The following is a 19942-nucleotide window of genomic DNA, read 5'->3' as shown; positions in this document are numbered from 1 at the left end:
TTCTTCATCTCTGCACTAAATGGAACATCAACACTATGAAGAGTAAACAAGCAGAAATAGCTGCAGAATATTCAACAATATTTCTGCCTGCAGGCCATGGCAAGCAAATGGATATTTTCCTTTAAGATATCCCTTCCTTGTCTTATTCAGAGAACCAATTTTCACCTACGATTAGAGAGGAAAACTGAGTACATAGATCAGTGTTTCTCAACCTTGTCAACTTGAAGGAGTCTGGACTTCAACTCCCAGAATTCCCCAGCCAGCATTCGCTGGCTGGGGAATTCTGGGAGTTGAAGTCCAGACTCCTTCAAGTTGACAAGGTTGAGAAACACTGACATAGACAAAACTATCCATATCTGACAATAAAGCGAGGTGATCTGCCACAAAGTCGTTGGAGAAGGCAAGTCCTAACCTTTCTGAACAGAGCAATATGTCATAATATGTATATAATAAAGTGTTCTGCTATTATGGCAAAATGTCACATTCAAGAAACGTCCAGCTACAAAAACAAATATTATCAAATAAGGGAGTGCTTTTGCCTTTTTCTTATTTCTATTCAACTGTGTATGATTTTCAGAAACTGATTGGACAAATCTTTGCAGTTTTCTTGGCAAGGTTTCTCAAAAGTGGTTTGCCATTGCCTGCTTCCTAGGGCTGAGAGAAAGCGACTGGCCCAAAGTCACCTAGCTGGCTTTGTGTCCAAGGAAGGATTAGAACTCGGGTTCTCCTGATTTCTAGCTTGATGCCTTGACAACTGTATCAAATTAATTCTATATATAATAACTGGCTGTGCCTTATCGAATGCCAATTCTTCCTTCTTGCCCTAATATTTTCTCTCCCAGGAAGATTATTATTTCCCAGCTTATTTCCCCAATTCATATTCATACACAGACTCCTGCACAGAAACTTTGCAATGAAGTCAGAGGTGGGTTCCTACCAGTTCGCACCTATTCGGTAGAACCGGTTCGTCGAATCTACCGAACCGGTTAGAAGAGGTTCCACCAGTGGACCCGGAAAGCAGGCCACACCTACAGAAGAGCTTCCAAACATTTTTGAAACCCACCACTGACAAGGATCTTATAAACTTGACAGCTTTAAGACTTGCATGCTTCAATGCCAGAGTTTCTGAATAGCTACTTGGACCCACCTAAGTACAAATTCATAATTTCATATCCGGTCACATGGGTGGCAAGCCACCCCCATCTGGTCACACGGGTGGCAAGCCACTCCCACAAAGGAGGCCACACCCACAGAGTGGGTTCCAACAATTTTTGAAACCCACCACTGAATGAAGTCTAAGTGCATCTAACAAGTAATATTGCAATATTTCTGGAAAGAATTATTTATAGATCTGGTGACAATAATGAATTAGTGAAAAGTGGAATTTAATTAGCTGACCCTTTCCATTAATAATTCAAATGGATAAGTCTGATCAGCAATGGTTTGTGAGATCACTGCATGCAGCTTTTTCTCTTTTTTTTTACTTTCTGTAATTAAATGCTACGTTTTAAAAGATTTGCATCACAGGAAGAATTTGCTGCCTTCAGAAAGTGCAATGTCAAATGCGCACACACACACACACACACACACACCTTTCATGAGCACTGCATCCGAAACCAACATTTTCTGAAGTATGGCAAATTCTAGTTAATAAGATCACACCAAAGATATATCCCTTTACGCAAAACATTACTGAAAGATCACATTTATTTATGCTAAATATGCAGTCCTGGGAACTGACTCGTCAACAGAGATTTGATGTTTACTTCATACAGCGACATGAAGGAGACATTTGTTTAAATACACTGTGACCTCTGATTCTCTGAGGTTCCTCTTTAGTAATACTAGGAACAAGGCTGTCTGGCACTTCAAAAACCAGACAAAAGCAGAAGAAGAAAGTTTGAATAATAAAGCAAAGGTGTGGTTACCTTTGTATGCAATACAATACAAAAAAGTTGCTTTGTGTTACTATTATAATACAATTATTGTATAATTGTATTATAATAGTAATACAAAGCAACTTTTTTTGTCAATTTGGTTCTGACAGGAACATTGGGATTATCCCAATGCATTCGTTTTCTTGATAAACAGTAGCGCATGTCATCTCTGGCCACCAAGCCAATCAAGACTTATTGCATTGGTAGCTGAGAGATAAAATTTATACTCATCAGGAGATTATACATCCCCGTGATGCTGAGCCTATGCTCTTGCCAGCTGCTCTCCTGGATTCCGCTGCGTGCATGCGTGCTGGCGAGTTGGCCTTCGGGCATGCCGGAGCACCAGAAACCCGAAGATCAACTGTCCAGTGTGCATGTGTGTGCCAGCTATCTGATCTTTGGGTTTCTGGCCCTCTGGTGCACACGAAGACCAGCTGGCGTGGCAGAACCCGAAGACCAGGTGAATGGTGTGCACATGGGTTTCTGGCGTCCGGTTTGAAAAGGTTCGGCATCAGTGATATAGCCATTTGAGTCAAGTTCTTGCAAACTCTTTATTCAATTATTCCTTCTCTCCAGGAAGAAACAGAAGACCAATAGGCCCAGAACTATTAACCAATTTTCAGGTTAACAGCTCCATGTTCTTACTGCCTCGGCCCTTGTTGGTGGCACACACACCTCCTGTAGCCAAATTTCCCCCTAAGCAAGATCAGGTACAATTGACTGACCAAGAGGAAGAGGTGGGGCAGATCTGAACAATGCCTAATTTACTGTATCTTACTCCGCAGAGGTCTGTGTAACAAAACATAACATAGGCATAACAGGTCAACAATTTGCAGGTTCCACCACAATACCGCGTAGCCCTTATCCGCGGAGACATAAGCGTGAATCCTAATCCGCGCCGTCCGAATCGCTAAAGCAAATGCGACCTTACCGTGCTGACATAAGGGCGGAGGGCAAATCCGCGCCTTCCGAAGCACTCAGCACCCTAAACCTAACCCTAAACCTAACCCTAAACGTAACCCTAAACCTAACCCTAAACCTAACCCTAACCTTAATTTAAATCGGCTTTCTGCCGCCGCGCTGTTTTAAAGCGCCCTTCTGTCGCCGTGCTGTTGTCGCGGCAGTGATGACGTCACGGCTTTAGCGACACGGTTTTATCACCACTATTTTGACGAGCACGGTTTTGTCGTGCCACGCAATTTGCAGACCAACAAAACACAGAAAACAACCTAATGGCGGCGGTTGTGTATCTTGTTTAACACTTTTTTTCCCCCAATTGATATTTTAATCATCTTGCATGTTTTACATTAAAACTCTGATCATCTATTAAAGTGTTGCATATTTAAGACTTTAATCCTTTAAAGAAAAAAGTGGCAAACTTACACACAGAATTCTTGTGATTGTTGTCTTTGTTGGGCAACAGCTTGACGCCTCTCGATTTCAGCTCAATCGCCTTTTTCACTGTGAAAAGAAAACAAAACAGTCACACCCAGATTCCTGGACATATTTTTTTTTCATACAGAAGAAAAACAACAACATTGCGGTCAAGAATTCTTCAAGTTCATATGAAAAGGCATCAATGTGTTTGCCCGTAAGTAAATATTTCATTGTATCACCTTTTGAAATTAAGTTTGTGGGGAATAATTTTTCTTCTATCCAAAAATTCTCAATTGCTCTACTGCTAACTTGCAGAATATTCATTTATGGTATGTGAAAATGGATACAGATATTGCAACCGATTGTAGTAAATCGGACTCAAAAGTACAAGATACTAAATGAGTCGCCTTTTTCCTCTCATGCCGTTTTGGTGTTTTTTTTTAGTGCTTGCAACCATTTATGCACCACAATGAATGGACAATTTTGAAACTTATTATTTTTGTATAAGTGATCAACAGGAAGAGCTGAGAAATGTACTTCCTAGGTGACATGGCTTAAGCAAGCAGCTTGGTGATTGGATGGAGCTTAAAAGACACATTAACCCAGTGTTTCTCAACCTTGGCAACTTGAAGATGTCCGGACTTCAACTCCCAGAATTCCCCAGCCAGCGAATGCTGGCTGGGGAATTCTGAGAGTTGAAGTCCAGACATCTTCAAGTTGCCAAGGTTGAGAAACACTGCATTAACCAAATGAAGTATGTATACCATCAATCCCTTTTCTGTAGGGAAAAAAAAAATTCTCAGAGGAGAGGGAAAGTGGATGAGCTAACCCAATGTAGGACAAAGTTACTTAAGTTTTCCTCCCACTTTCTATGTTTTATGTGGTGCCCACGTTTTTCTCTTTAAACATTCCAAACATTTATTTAAGCATTTTATTTTGCCATTCAGTCAGAAATACTTTTTAGGGTTAGCACCTAGATCAGTAACACAATCTCCTTTAACCACCTAACTTCACAACAAGAAAATGGGAGCCAGAAGGGAAGAGGGAAACATGTTAACATCTTAACTCAACAACCATTCCATACATTGAGAGTCCTTTCAATGCCTCCAGGGGAAATAGACACAAGATGCTCACAGTCATCATCTGAATCTCTGTAAGGAGTAGTTGCTTGTTGGGAACATTAAACTGAATATACTCGTCCTTCCCATTCCCTATAGTTCTCACTTTTCAAATACTCTATTTCAGAATTGGTTTTTCTATAGAGAAAAAGGCAATTACCGGTCATTTGTATTTCTAATCAACAACAGTTGGAATCTATGCTGTGGAGTGGCTTTGGGTCCAGCAAATTTTAGAAGCAGGGATAAAGTTTTCTCCCATTTATCTTTCCTGTTGTAGCCTTTCTTGTGATTCCTCCATATTTTTTCTGAAAGTTCCCAATTTCATTTTATAGAGTTCTCTGAGCCGAGGTGGCGCAGTGGTTAGAGTGCAGTACTGCAGGCCACTTCAACTGACTGCTATCTGCAGTTCAGCAGTTCAAATCTCACCGGCTCAAGGTTGACTCAGCCTTCCATCCTTCCGAGGTGGGTGAAATGAGGACCCAGACTGTGAGGGTGATATGCTGACTTTGTAAACCGCTTAGAGAGGGCTGAAAGCCCTATGAAGCGGTATATAAGTCTAACTGCTATTGCTATTGTTCTGGCTTTTTTTTTTTTTTTTTTAAATCTGCTACTATACTTATGTCAGCTCAATATATGCCTGCTTAAAAAAAATATCTGATGTTCAGGCCTGATGTGACAGCTTATCTTTTATCAGAAATTAAGCCAAGGGAGTGTTAAACAAAATGCAACAGTGTGTTGTATTTTCAAAGTGATTTGATTGCTTTAGGTTGGCCAGATTTTGGACACAATGGTATAGTGAAAATAGTACCATAGTCCAAAATATTTTTTTTTGCTGTAAATTTCTTCCAGTAGAGTCTTAAAGTAATTCATCCATCAAAGATAGATAGCACAGCTCTTTATCTCCATGGTGGTGTCCAAATTGGGTTATTACATAGAAAGCTACATTTCTGTCCCCCCCCCCATACAATATATATATATATATATATATATATATATATATATATATATATATATATATATATATATATATATATATATATATATATATATATATATATATATATATATATATATATATATATATATATATATATACACACACACACACACACACACACACATACACTAAGTCACACCAAGAATTGGCTCAGGATCATTAATGAAAGCAGCACTGTAAACATCTTCTGATATCTTAGTTACAATTGATCTGCCCTGGAAATTTGTTTTGAACATGTTGCTGCTCGTAAGCCATTTACCAAAGTAGTTTCTAGATGTTGGTTGGTGTATTATTACTTATATTGGGGTAGTTTTGTGCTAGTTTCTTTCTACCTGGTGTCCAAAATAGCAAACCTTAGTAAACCTTTTGAAATGAATAGATGACCCAGGGATGTTCCATTAAAAAGCCTTTGAAATCAGAGAACTCTGTTCTTTGTGGATGGTGAAGAGGAGAAAGCAAGGCCGACAGTTTCCTTCAATGTGCTTGAAATTCCCAAATGGCTATTAATGATCTCATTATTGAATTTCATAGGAGACATAAAAGCATTGTCATTTTTGTTTAGATTGTTGTCTCTATGTGAGGCACAGAGAGGGACAACTTACTACAAACCTTTCAACACATTTCCTACCATCCCGATTGTCTAGTTGTCTGTCACCTACTGAAAAAGGGTCTTTCTTAATTGTTAATGATACCTTTTCAGCCTTGTTTCCTGCCTTGGTTGATTATCAGCATCAAAAACTCAGGATGACAATCTGCTCAGAGGTGGGCTTCAAAAAATTTAGCAAGTGCTTCTTTGCATTGCTTCTAGATCAACATGCATGCTCCTATTCTCAGGTCACACATAACGCCATATAGAAAATTCCAATAATCCTTTTTTGGGGGGGTGGAAATAATTCACACAGCTGAGTGAACTAACATGTTCCAATCCTCTCTTGTGCAGGGAGACATTTGGTTCGCCGCACGTGACATTTTTACTTGGTTCAGCGCTAGGCACCATATTCGTGTTTCCAAAACCTCATTCTCCTTAGGCAGACAAGCTGATTGCCTTTTGGCTCAGCTGGGGCACAGACCTTCTGTCTTGCCTGGCTGAAATTCCCAATTCGTGGGAGCTTTGCCTCCGAATGTTGTTTTCAGAATTTATGAGCAGATTTCAAGGACAACCTTATCGATCCAGATCCAGCTTTAAACCCGCTAGTCAATTTCTAGTTTGTTACACCATCTCTCTCTCTCTCTCTCTCTCTCTCTCTCTCTCTCTCTCTCTCTCTCTCTCTCTCTCTCTCCCTCCCTCCCTCCCTCCCTCCCTCCCTCTCTCTCTCTTAATGTCCAGCTTGTTCCCATTTATGTAGGCAGCCTGGGCTAAAAAAAAAACTTCTTGCTTTCTTCTACCTCCCGGTTGCTGGATTCAAAGATTCGTTTCCCTACAGACTCCCACACAAGTTCACCACCGTATCATAAAACCATGATTACAGTAGCAGAGAAAGACGCTTGCTGCAAAATGCTGTGTCGTGTCATTATTCGAGATAATGGAGACAGCGGAATGGAAGAGAAAGAAGTGGAGAAGATAACACAACACAAAGGCCTGCGAGTAGAAACGGAACACCTGTGACTAAAGGAGACAAAGGTTGAACTCCCAAGCTCCATTTTCACTGGCAGAGGCACCGTGGGGCGATCCTTCACTATTTCAAAAAGTGGCCTTGTGGGCCCAATCTAAGAACCCCGCAGGCTGGATCTGGCCCTCGGGCCTTGAGTTGGACATAAAAGATCCATTATGCAATTCCCTTAACCTCTTTCCCTCATTGCTGAGTGTTAAATGGATGTCTGTGCATTTATATGCAAGCCTCATGATTGATGGTTTCATCCCAGAAAACTCTTAATGGCTAATTCCTTCTCACCTGCCTCTTTTTCCTACATCCCGCAGAAAGCAAAGAAATATGACAGATTAAAATGCTGAATAATATTCTTGCATTTAAATAGCAAAGCCCAGGAAACATTAAAAAAAAATTGGGACAGAAAAATACACACCACATAAACACTTTTATTTATTCAAAATATTAATTAAAATAAAGTACAAGGGAAGGAGAAGGTGAGGGAGGGAAGGAGGGAGGGAGATGGAGGGAGAGAGTGAGTGAGAGGGAGGGGGAGAGAGAGAGAGAGAGAGAGGGAGGGAGGGAGGGAGGGAGAGAAAGAGAGATGCTCCTTTTAAAAGATGTTTTCATGGATGTTTCCTTCCCTGATATCATAAGCAATACTGTCAATTACTCCCTTTGTGTGGAATTTATTATTTTATCCACAGCCAATCAAGTCTGCAAACTGCCCGACTCTTTAATATCCAAACACTGCTTCTTTCAAACGTTGGTTGACTGAGAATAATAATAACCAGGAAGCCTTTCAAAAGGGCACATAATGTTCAGGTGCTCTTGCGTGAATAGAAGGATTTCCCACAAGGTCTCAATAGGAGTGTTAGTAGTTTAGTGGAAACTTCTGATTGCAGAAATGAGAAGCCTCTCTGAAGACTTTCTATCCCTCTTCCGCCTGACTTTCCACTGCCCCTGATCTAAACAGCACATTTTGTGGGAAATGCTGGGAGGAAGATGACTCAGAAAGGGCTGTCTCCCCTTCCTTAAGCAGACATGAAAGTCCCTTTTCCAAGCCTGTGGTCCCAAGGCATCTTCTTCCAGAACAGATGTGATTCCACTCAGCAGGCAGGGTTCAGAAAACTATGGACAGGAAACTTCCTCGAGAGGGTTCTACAGTAAGGTTCTACATTTAGGCAAGAAAAACAAAATGCACAGGTACAGTATATGTGGTACCTGGCTCAATAGTAGTAACTGTGAAAGGGATCTTGGAGTCCTAGTGGGCAACCATTTAAATATGAGCCAGCCGTGTGCAGCAGCTGCCAAAAAAGCCAACACAGTTCTAGGCTGCATAAACAGAGGGATAGAATCAAGATCACGTGAAGGGTTAATAACACTTTATAAACTGGGGTACTGCATCCAGTTTTGGTAGCCATGATGTAAATAAGATGCAGAGACTCTAGAAAGAGTGCAGAGAATAACAACAAAGATGATTAAGGGATTGGAGGCTAAAACATATGAAGAACATTTGCAGGAACTGGATAGTTTAATGAAAAGAAGGACTAGGGGAGACATGATAGCAGTGTTCCAATATCTCAGAGGTTGCCACAAAAAAGAGGGAGCCAAGCTTCTCTCCAAAGCACCACAGGGTAGAACAAGAAATAATTGGTGGAAACCTATCAAGGAGAGAAGCAACTTAGAACTAAGGATAAATTCCCTACCAGTTAGAACAATTAATCAGTGGAACAGAAATTGCCTCCAGAAGTTGTGAATGCTCCAACACTGGAAGTTTTAAAGAAGATGTTGGATAATCATTAGGGGATTGGGCTAGAAGACCTCCAAGGTCCCTTCCAACTCTGCTATCCTATCCTATCCTATCCTATCCTATCCTATCCTATCCTATCCTATCCTATCCTATCCTAATGGTTATAGAACAGCCCAAGAGAAAGAGAAAGCTGAACCAAGCCTACAATTCTAGAAAAGGATATAGGAAGAATGATATAATATGTTTCTAGAGGGTTTGGGGTATTCTTTTCCCTTGGCCCAGCACTGAACAAAGAAAGGATATACAGGTAGTCTGTCTGTCTGTCTGTCTGTCTGTCTGTCTGTCTGTGTGTGTGTGTGTGTGTGTGTGTGTGTGTGTGTGTGTATGTGAATTGCTATTGCTAAAAGAGCGCACAGAGATGACTAGGAGGCTAAAAGGCTAAAATACACAAAGAACAGTTGCAGGAACTGGGTGTGGTCTAATCTAAGGGAGGCAAGGACTAGGATTGACATGATAGCAGTCTTCCAATGTTTAAGAGACTGTCATAAAAAAAGAGGGGGCAGAGGGCAAAGCATCCAAGGGCAAAACAAGAAGTACTAATTGGGATATTATTAAAGAGAGATCCAACCTAAAACTTAGGGGGGGAAAAATTCGGAGAGTGAGAACAGTTAATCAGTGGAACGACTACAACGACTCCAGAAGTTGTGAGAGCTCCATCACTGGAAGTTTTTTTTTTTTTTTTAAAAAAAAGATTGGACAGCCATTTGTCTGAAATGGCATCAGGACTCCTGCTTGAGGACCTCCAAGGTCCCATCCAACTCTTATTATTCCATGTTAGAGGCTGTTAATACTGAAACAAATACAATATGATGAGAAGCAGTTAAAAGGACAAGGAGCCAAACTTGGCAAATAAAACTGCAATTAGTTTCCCATTGGCCAAATATAAACGATCACCAAAGAGGCGATGGATGGCTTGCCAAGAAGACTTGGATTGCATGTAAGGCAAAGAAAGTAAGGAGAAAAAAAAAAAAACTAGTCGGATTCTCATTTTCATAGCATAAAGAACCAGAAGCCATTAAAGATATGTTTGAAACTATTTGTGGCTGGACCAGATTCTGCCCATTTAAGCAAAAGTTAATCCATTTTTAACTTTTAGGTAAACCTCTTTAGAATACTAACGTGCATACAGGAAAGTTGATCTCTCTTGTTACATCAAAAAAATAAAAAATGTTCCGAGAAAGAATATGAAGCTTCACAATAAGAATATTAACTCCAAGGAAGCCAATGGAACCAACGGGAAGCTAGGTTGAAAATTGATAAGTAAAGATAATGCAGGAAACATTGGAGCTTCTGAAGCCATGAAACAAAGACTACTGTTAACACAAATGGTTGTACATTCATCTTGTTTATAAGTCTGCTGGTAAACAGACTTTTATCACAAAGTGCATTTTAACAAAGGGGACCAACAAGGTTGTCCCTTTTTTCCTTCTCCATTTCTACTGGCATTCTGGGAGTTGAAGTCCACAAGTCTTAAAGTTCCCGAGTTTGGACACCCCTGGATTAGAACATTGTTCGGGAAGATAGAATTATAGGAATTAAATTAGCAAATTAAAAATAAATGACTTTCTATTGACAATGATTCTTCCAAGGAAATTTCTAGAACTGATCATGGAATACATACAGCGATACAGCTCAGCGTTAGGATATTGGATTAATAAAAACAAGACTCGAGTGATTAGATGGAATTTACTTGTAGAAAAAAAAACGAATATGTACTGCAAATAATGGTGTTTAATGTTGCTGTTCAAAAGTTCAAGAACCTAGGAATTGGTGTAGCAGAAAACAACAAAGATTTGTTTAAGAATACTTGGAAAAATAGAAAGGAAGATATTTTAAGATAGAAAAAAACTTTTGTTAACAAAAATTTCAGCAGAAAAAAAATGATTACCTTCCTATGTCAGATGATTGCAATAGGAAGTGAATGAGTAGCAGAGATGAGCAATTGAGTAAATTCTGCAAAGAAAGCAGAGGGTTCAGATTTAGATTTTATAACATCTGAAAAAAAAAGAAGAAGAAGAAGATGGATTGGCAGTACCCACTTTCAAACTGTATTATCAAACCAACTACTTAATTTGGGTGACAGAGTGGGTTATATTATTTTATGGCTTGAAGAAGTGAGATTCCCAGATGGTTTGCAGAAAAGTCTTTGGTTCAGTACATGCATGCAAGATATAAAGAGATCATTAATTTTAAACAGAACATTAAAAGTATGGGATTAAGGGGGGGGGAAGGGATTAGTTCATATTTGTCATTCTTTGCTTCAATATTAAATATTTATATGCAAGAATCTATAAAAAGATTTGACCAATGGAGAGATGATAAATCATACACTCTGCAAGATTCGGAAAAAAAGATAAAATCTTTTACACTGATGGTATTACCTAGAATGGTAATAAAATGTCTGCAAGAAAACCAACGAACTCAGAAAGCACCAAGGACTTCACACGTCAACCCTGTGTTACAAATATTCTCTTCTATTGGCATGGTATAAATTTGATGCATTGGTCAAAAAGTATTACCTAGAATAAATTATTCTGAACATTCTATTTTCCTGAAATGGTGTCAAGCTTAATATAAGACTGCAGGTCGATACGCTAGCTTGAATGCCAATATCTATAGTGTTAGCTTTACTGAATATGGGGGAAAAAAAAGATTTTGGCATGATTCAAATCATTTCTAGTTCAAGGATTGAGAAATTTTGTTTCCTGTGGAATGCTTTATGTGGTTTGTGATTTTTATTTTCTGTTAGTGTAATTACCAATTAAATGGTTTCACCAGTACTGAAAATTCAGTGTGAAACGTATCAAAAACATCCTTCATCTCCTAATTTTGGCATGCCTGAGGAGACAAACTCATGAAATTAAAATAATTTATTTGACTGAATTTGATAGTGTGCACATCATTTTAATGATTATTAATAAACTTTACCTACATGTATAAAACCAACAGTTATCTGTTAAATATTTTATTTATACAATAAATTAGGGTAATTCAAATATTATTGCCAACTGGAAAAAACATTTTGATGGTTGTAAAGAAATGAAGGTGTTTAATAGAATCAGGTCATTATGCAAAATATAAAATATCCAGTTTAGTGGACAAAAAAACCTTTCAAAATTTATTACCCAAATAATATTAAGAGGCAGCTGAAGATACCCTTCATTAAAGTACTCTGAGAACTTATGCACCAAAGACAAATTACTTGTGTCAAATCACACTTGCCCAATAAAGAATTCTATTCTATTCTGTTCTCTTCTGTTTTGAAAATGAATTTTGTATCAAGATTCATATACGTATATTATGATAGCAGTACTTGTATCTGTTCCACTTAAAGAAAAATCTATAAAGCAAAGGAAACCTGAAGGAAGATCATAAGCATAGTTACAGTTTCACTTAGCAACTGTTTCACTTAATGACTGAATTGCAGGTCCCAACTATGGTCACTAAAAAGGAATACCTGTATACTTTGCAATAAAGGCTATGGGTAAGGTAAAGGTTCCCCTCACACATATGTGCTAGTCATTCCCGACTGTAGGGGGCAGTGCTCATCATAAGGAGTCAGAGATAAAATTTCTGGTTTGGGAAGGCATGGAAAACCAGAAATAAACCACAACAGGGCTTCTGAAATAAAATTTGTCAGTTACAGTGAGGAGACAGATATCTTATTATCCAGTAATAATTATGAGGACATAATTGAAAATCTGGCCCTGTATATTATCTGTATTTATCTTCTTTTTAAGGCTGTGTAACAGTTCCTTAATACATGAGATCACTTGAAAAGATTCAAGTTGTTACTGCTATGACCATGCTTTTGCTCATAGCTCTTCTAATTATACAATTATAGAGCTCAGGTGGTGCAGTGGTTAGAGTGCAGTACTGCAGGCTCCTTCAGCTGACTGCTAGCTGCAGTTTGGCAGTTCAAATCTCACCAACTCAAGGTTGACTCAGCCTTCCAGATCACAGTCAGCTAAAGTGGCCTGCAGTACTGCACTCTAACCACTGCACCACCTCAGCTCAGTTAGGTATCATTTCAACAATAGGTACCATTTCACTTTCAATTAGCTCCAGAGCTATTGCATGTGAGAAGCAACGTTGAATAAAAGATACATTCTCAATATTACAAACTTTACTGGCAAATGTGGCCTACAAAAGCACAACCAGAATGGTAGCATAATCTCTTTTAATCAATCTTTCAAACATCTGAAACTAAATTAATTCTGAACATCCAGTTTAGATCAGATGGCTTGCTTTGGACTATTAGCTCTACCATTTGCTACAATATGCTTGTTTTCCCATAAAGAAATAACGATGCTTGGTTCATCAAATAGTAATACAAAGATTGTCATCTATCTAAAGCATGGCTGGCTGGGGAATTCTGGGAGTTGAAGGCCGGACATCTTCAAGTGGCCAAGGTTGAGAAACACTGATCTAAAGAGAAATTGCACAGTCATAATCATCTCAAATCCTCTTCGTTCATAGCTTTTTCTTTTTTTTTCTAAAAATCCAGCTGAACAATCTGCAGGAAGGTTGATTCAGTTCCACTGTTGAATTCAACAAACTCAACAAGATTAACCTGTGCATAGGACTGCGTATATCACTGCGTATATTTTAATGAATTTCAGTAATTTGGCGAACATTGGCAAACATTAAGCTAATTTGAAAAATAGCCATATTACCCAGGGCTTGGATAATATAATCTCTAAAAAGTGATTCAGAGCATGAGGAGGTATATTCTCAGCAACGTTTTAACGCGAGTATGGAAACTTGGGAAAAAAGGAGCGGCTGTTTTTTACCGCTGCAAAGAGATGCCGTGTTTGCTTATTGGAGTCTGAATTGAAAACGCTGCACAGCATCAATATTTATATTTTGTTTTGCTTTGACTATGATGTATGATTGCATCCCCACTGACTTATGGCCTCCCAAGAAAAAATGTCAACCTTGCCCTGACACCATCCAGAAAAGAAACAGCTCTGTCCTTCATAGATGCTGCCCTATTGACAAGTTGCTCTAAGTTAGCAAGCCAAGAGGAATGCAGTCTGGCTTCATCCATCAGGGGGGAAAAAAACCACAATTGCTATTCCAAAAGTTATGCCACCAAGGGATAATAGCCAAGCTGGATCTGCCAAAGGCTAGCTTATAGATGACCACTGCATTCTGGCCTTAGAGAGGTTTCTCCTTCCTTCCCTTCTCCACCCCACTTAATTTTAATGTTTTTTTTTTAAAAAAAACATTTTCATCTTCTGAGATTTTAATTGCTGTGCACCATTCTAGGAGATAATTATTGTCTAAAATGTAGGATTTTTTTAAAAAAGGACATAAGACAAATGGGCTATCAATATGAGAGAGATCGGCATTTTGGATCATGTATCAGACAAACAAAACGATTGGGACTCTCACATTGAATTGAAAACTTTATTTGGCCAAGTGTGGTTAGACACCCAAGGTGTTTGTATCTGGTGAAGAAGCTCTCAGTGTGTTAGAACTATGTAATTCATACGCAGTCAGAACCCAACAATCACACACAGCACAGCCCTTTTATCTGAAGAAAACAATCTGGCTGAGATCTACACATTTAAGTCTCACTGGGGTAAATTGTAAGGATGATATTGTATTCCTTCTCTATCCCTTTTTATTTAATTTGTTTCTTCACTTTTACATGTAGTTACATTGTGGTGTTTTTTTATGTTTTATTCTGAATATTTTGTTTTGTATTTTGGTATGGCCCATATGCTAATCAGTAGCAAAAAAGGAAAGGATTATCAATATGTCTCCTAGATGGGTGATTGTTTAAGTATGCCATTTCAATGACTTGGTCCACCTCTGTTTTCCATTACTTCAGAGGTGGGTTCCTACCAGTTCGCACCTTTTCAGTAGAACCGGTTCGTCAAATCTACAGAACCGGTTAGAAGAGATTCCACCAGTGGACCCGGAAAGCAGGCCACACCTACAGAAGTGGTTCCAACATTTTTTGAAACCCACTATTCACACAGAGAGAGAGAGAGAGAGAGAGAGAGAGAGAGAGAGGGGAGAGAGAGAGGGAGGGAGGGAGGGAGGGAGGGAGGGAGGGAGGGAGGGAAAGAGAGAAAGAGAAAGAAAGAAATAAAAAAAGAAAAAAGAAAGAAAAAGGGAGAGAGAGATGAAAGAAAAAAAGGAAAAAAGGGACAGAGAGACAAAAGAAAGGAGAGAGAGAGAGAGAGAGAGAGAGAGAGAACACCTGACTCGCAAGCCACTCCCACCAGGTCACATGGCCGGCAAGCCACTCCCACAAAGGAGGCCACACCCACAGAGTAGGTTCGAATTGTTTTTGAAACCCACCACTGCATTACTTATAAACATGTCATGCCTTCCATTGTAGATATTTATCATCTCATAAAATCTGAATCTCTAGCAAGAACAAGCTTTATGAAGAAACCCTCAATGTGGTTTCAGATAATTTTAGCCACGTGACTTCAAGGAAACTGTCCATAGAGTTTGCTAAACACTTCAGACTAATGGCTTACACAGAGTGATTGTGTTATTACAGATAATCAACAGGACTATCAGTCAGAGGTGCTACTTCAATATGTAAAAATTCATTAAGATGTCCATAAAATTAATTGGAAATGTTCTATTTCCTTCAATCATCATTTTAATCTTATCCATTTTAATGATTCCGCCTTAGGTCTGCTCCCTGGCAGATAAATGTCATTTTTTTTTACAGTGATGTGAAAATAGTTTAGTATACTGTATACTCATGTATAATCTATAAATAAATAGGAGGTATAATCTATCAGATTATAAGGGAGTCAGTTTGGTATAATGTTACAATCTATAAATCCTGGAAAAAAGAGCTAGTTTGGTTTAATGATGATGGTACTCAGATAGAAACCAGGAGATTGTGAGTTCCAGTCCTGCCTTAGTCATGAAGGCCAATTGGGTGACTGAGCCAGTCACTCTCCCTCAACCCAGCCCACTCCACAGGGTTGTTGTTGAAAGGCAAATAGGATGGAAGATCAGGTATGTACACTGTAGACTAAAAATGAAAAAAAAATGGGATAAAAATCTAATGAATGGTAATCAGTGATGTCATCAAAGGAAATGATCAAAACTCATGGAGTGCAGATTGATTGATTTATTCATTTTCTTTAGCTGCCCATCTCAGTCAATAACTCTGGGCATCTGACAATTATATATACGTACGTACGTACGTATGTATGTGTATACACACACAGACAAACACACACAAACACACACACACACACAGACACACACAGACACACAGACACACATACACAGACACACAGACACACAGACACACAGACACACACACAGACACACACACACAAACACACACACACACACACACACACACACACACACACACACACACACACACACACACACACACACATATATATATATATATATATATATATATATATATATATATATATATATATATATATAAGATTTTTTTTACAACCCCTGGTAAGCCCCAATTATGGGAGGAAGCTAACTGCTTCCATCATCTGTCAATTGGCTCGTCACAAGAGTCCATCACGACAGAAACCCAATATTTTTACTGTTGCCTTTTGTTATATTTGTGTTTTTTTATTTTTATTTGTGCTGATAAATAAATAAAGGGAGACTAGTATAGATCTATTTCAAGCTATTTAGCTCTCATCAGCTAGCCATACCCTTACTGGGATTCTTACTGGCTTAGTGACTAAGACATTTGCCTAAGATGCAATACAGCACAGGTTTGAATCCCAGTAAGGGTATGGCTAGCTGATGAGAGCTAAATAGCTTGAAATAGATCTATACTAGTCTCCCTTTATTTATTTATCAGCACAAATGCAACACAAATGTAACAAAGGCAACAGTAAAAATAATGGCTTTCTGTCTGGATGGTCTCTTGTGATGAGCCGATAGACAGAGAAAGGAAGCAGTATGCTTCCTCCCATATTTGGGCATACCAGGGGTTGTGACACAATATATACCTATTTCCATGGCTTAGCTGATAAAGGAGGAGAGCCTGTGGCTTAGTGGCTAACACAACTGCCTAATATGTAATACAGCACAGGTTCAAATCCCAGTAAGGGTATGGCTAGCTGATGAGAGCTAAATAGCTTGAAATAGATCTATACTAGTCTCCCTTTATTTATTTATCAGCACAAATAAAAAACACACACACACACACACACACACACATGTTGTATTTGTGCTGATAAATAAATAAAGGGATAAATAAATACAACAAAAATGTAACAAAAAGGCAACAGTAAAAATATTGGGTTTCTGCCTGGATGGTCTCTTGTGATGAGCCGAAGGACAGAGAGTGGAAGTGTGACCTTTCTCCCATATTTGGGCATACTGGGGGTTGTAAAAAAATCTTACATATTATCATAAACTCTACTGGACATAATATCTTATTAGATTATTTCCTCAGGAAAGGCTTCTTGTCAGGACTAAAGTTCATGCTTAACATAATCCTCTACTTGTTTGTAGCTGGTAACCCTGGGACGGGACTGGACTGGATGAATACATTTTTTGGAACCTTCTGTTTTGATTGCATTTAAAATACATGAAGCACTAATTAAGATTGACTTTCTCTGAGTTTTTAAAATCAGTATCTTAAATATAGGTGGGGAAGAAGGGGGGAAGATAGCAACATTTGGAAAGTTTCAGCCTGTTTTTCCAAAAGTCAAGAGCCGAGGTGGCGTAGTGGTTAGGGTGCAGGACTGCAGGCCACTTCAGCTGACTGTTATCTGCAGTTCAGCGGTTCAAATCTCACCGGCTCTAGATTGACTCAGCCTTCCATCCTTCCGAGGTGGGTGAAATGAGGACCCAGACTGTGGGGGCGATATGCTGACTCTGTAAACCGCTTAGAGAGGGCTGAAAGCCCTATGAAGAGGTATATAAGTCTAACTGCTATTGCTATTGCTAAGTCAAATTCATTGCAAATTTACCTACCTCCGCTTCACATACACAGACATACAAAACTACCTCCAACTCTCAAGCAAACAAGTTAAAAAATGAAGTGGCAACTGAAGACAAACACACCTTCACAACAATGGTAGACTTGTGCAAAACGTGTCTCGCAAGGGACAATCAATTAAGTCTGGGCAAATCCACAGCAACTGCTCTAGAAATGCCCAGAAGATAATCTACAATGGTTAAGTTCTGTTACTAAAGAAAAGGGACAGTGGCTTCAGAAAGACTGGGCCAATTTATCCATAAACCAAACACTTCCAGCCACAAGTTCCCACAGAAGGCTGGAGCTGATGGGATTAAAAAGTAGAAAAACAAAGACTCCTAACATCTACATTCTCCCACTCAAATTCCAAGGACAGGACATGATCTTTAGGATGTAGCAGGACTTACCCACCACCATTAGAATAGCAAAAGACACAATGCTCACTACATTGCACAACCCCCTGGAGCATCTCAAGTTCAAAACATCATAACCCTGTAAAGACCCAACCAATTTGTCAGCCTCCCCCCCCCCCCAGAAAAAATTCTGCTGTCCCTAAAGTTTCTGGAATCTAAATAAGCAGAGACCTTCTGTCCATGTGGCCTGCCTCCATTTTATTTTCAGTGTCTTTCTCCTGGTTTGTAACCGGACAAGATTTTACTTCAACAATTGAAAATGTACTCCTGAGCTTACAAGCAATGACCCCACACTTCTGAGCAATTATGCAATTATGGAATTATCTAGGTAATCCCCAACCACAACTGAGCCCAAGATTTCCTTTGCTAAGCAAGACAGTTGTTAAGTGAATTGTGTCCTTTTTTCCAAACATTTTGCCACAGTTGTTAAGTGAATCATTGTGAGCTGTCAAGTGAATCGTGTGATTGTTAACTGAATCTGGCTTCCCTCTTTGACTTTGCTTGTCAGAGATGCTGGTTGGGAAGATTACAAATGGTGATCTGTTCTGTCCCCCCCCCCTTCTCGGATCGTTAACAAACGGCAGGCAGACAAACTTAAAAGGAACTCTCTTTATCAGTTCTCGGCTCGGACTGGCTGCGAGCCCAAAAATAAACAGAAATAAAGTTTCTTTCAAGCAGATAACAGAATGCAAAACAACTATTACAAGCAATGCATTTCTCCAAGTGTAGCCTTGAATCAGGGTTACAGGAAACAAAGCACTTCTCCAAGTGTATCTTACATAAACCACGACTGATGATCAATCAATGTTAAACGAACCAAGGAACGTTGACTCCTGCAACTAGCACGTGGCACCATCCATCCTTTTATCCCCAGAATATGCCCCTAATGAGCCCCAGCTGCATAGTTAATCTTGCATCCTGAAAAGACTCACAGAAGACGTCTGCTGAGTCACAACAGCGATCACACGTCATCAAGACAGTGCAACTATCATAAATACATAACAGTTGACCAACACCTGAATTTTGATGACATGACTATGCATCCAGGATTGGTCATGAGTCACTTTGTTTAGTGCTGTTGTAACTCCAAACATTACTAAATAAATGGTTGTAAGTTGAGGACTACCAGGTACTGCCTTATTATGGTAGGTGTTGCATTAAGTCTGAAGGTCAAGAATAAAATACTTCAGGTTAATTTTAATAAACCCAGAATCCTAATTTTATTTTATTTTGCATTATTTTAAAAGCTGCAGACCTTAAAATATTAATATTAAGTGATTCTGAGGGGCAGTATGATAAAAAAAAAAAAATCCTTCATCATTGTCTAATGGGTTATGCATGTAACTAAGAAGAAGCTGATGGGTTCATTGAAACAGCTCATTAAAATGTTCCTGCTGTAGATTTTCCAGACCCCAGGCCCTTTAGATCAACCTAAATATTTTTTACGGCAAGCTGGATAAATTATGGCTCAGAGAAAACACTTGTATTGAAATGACAACCTTCATATGTTGAGGAGGACACTCATCCACTTTGAGTGATGAGGCTGAATTGCCTGTTATTTTGCAAAAGGAAGATAAGTCAAACTGTTAGTCTGATCAGCTACAGCTGTGATGGCAAACCTATGGCATTGCTGCTGGAAGTAGCCAGCCATCGCTCACTGCTCTTCCGGGTTCCCACGAGCATATGCACACCTGCCAGCTGGGAGTGCCGGGAACTGGAAGAGAAGCTCCCAGCCGCACCCAGCC

The 19942-nt window shown here is 39.2% G+C and overlaps 1 protein-coding gene across 1 annotated transcript in view; it reads right to left on the bottom strand.

Annotated features, from left to right (window-relative positions):
• Window positions 1-19942, bottom strand: part of CSMD1 (CUB and Sushi multiple domains 1) — a 1072234-nt gene that overhangs the window by 314817 nt on the left and 737475 nt on the right. Inside the window, exon 7 of the mRNA XM_087718982.1 lies at window positions 3321-3398. Coding sequence (XP_087575108.1) covers window positions 3321-3398 — 78 coding nt within the window. The remainder of the gene's footprint in view (window positions 1-3320; window positions 3399-19942) is intronic.

The sequence above is a fragment of the Thamnophis sirtalis genome, unplaced genomic scaffold (genome assembly GCF_051295495.1).
Source record: "Thamnophis sirtalis isolate CommonGarterSnake01/CBP01778 unplaced genomic scaffold, rThaSir2_p1.2 scaffold_6, whole genome shotgun sequence".
NCBI lineage: Eukaryota > Metazoa > Chordata > Lepidosauria > Squamata > Natricidae > Thamnophis > Thamnophis sirtalis.
Note: the sequence above shows the minus strand (reverse complement) of the source record. Positions and strands in the feature narration are given on the sequence as shown.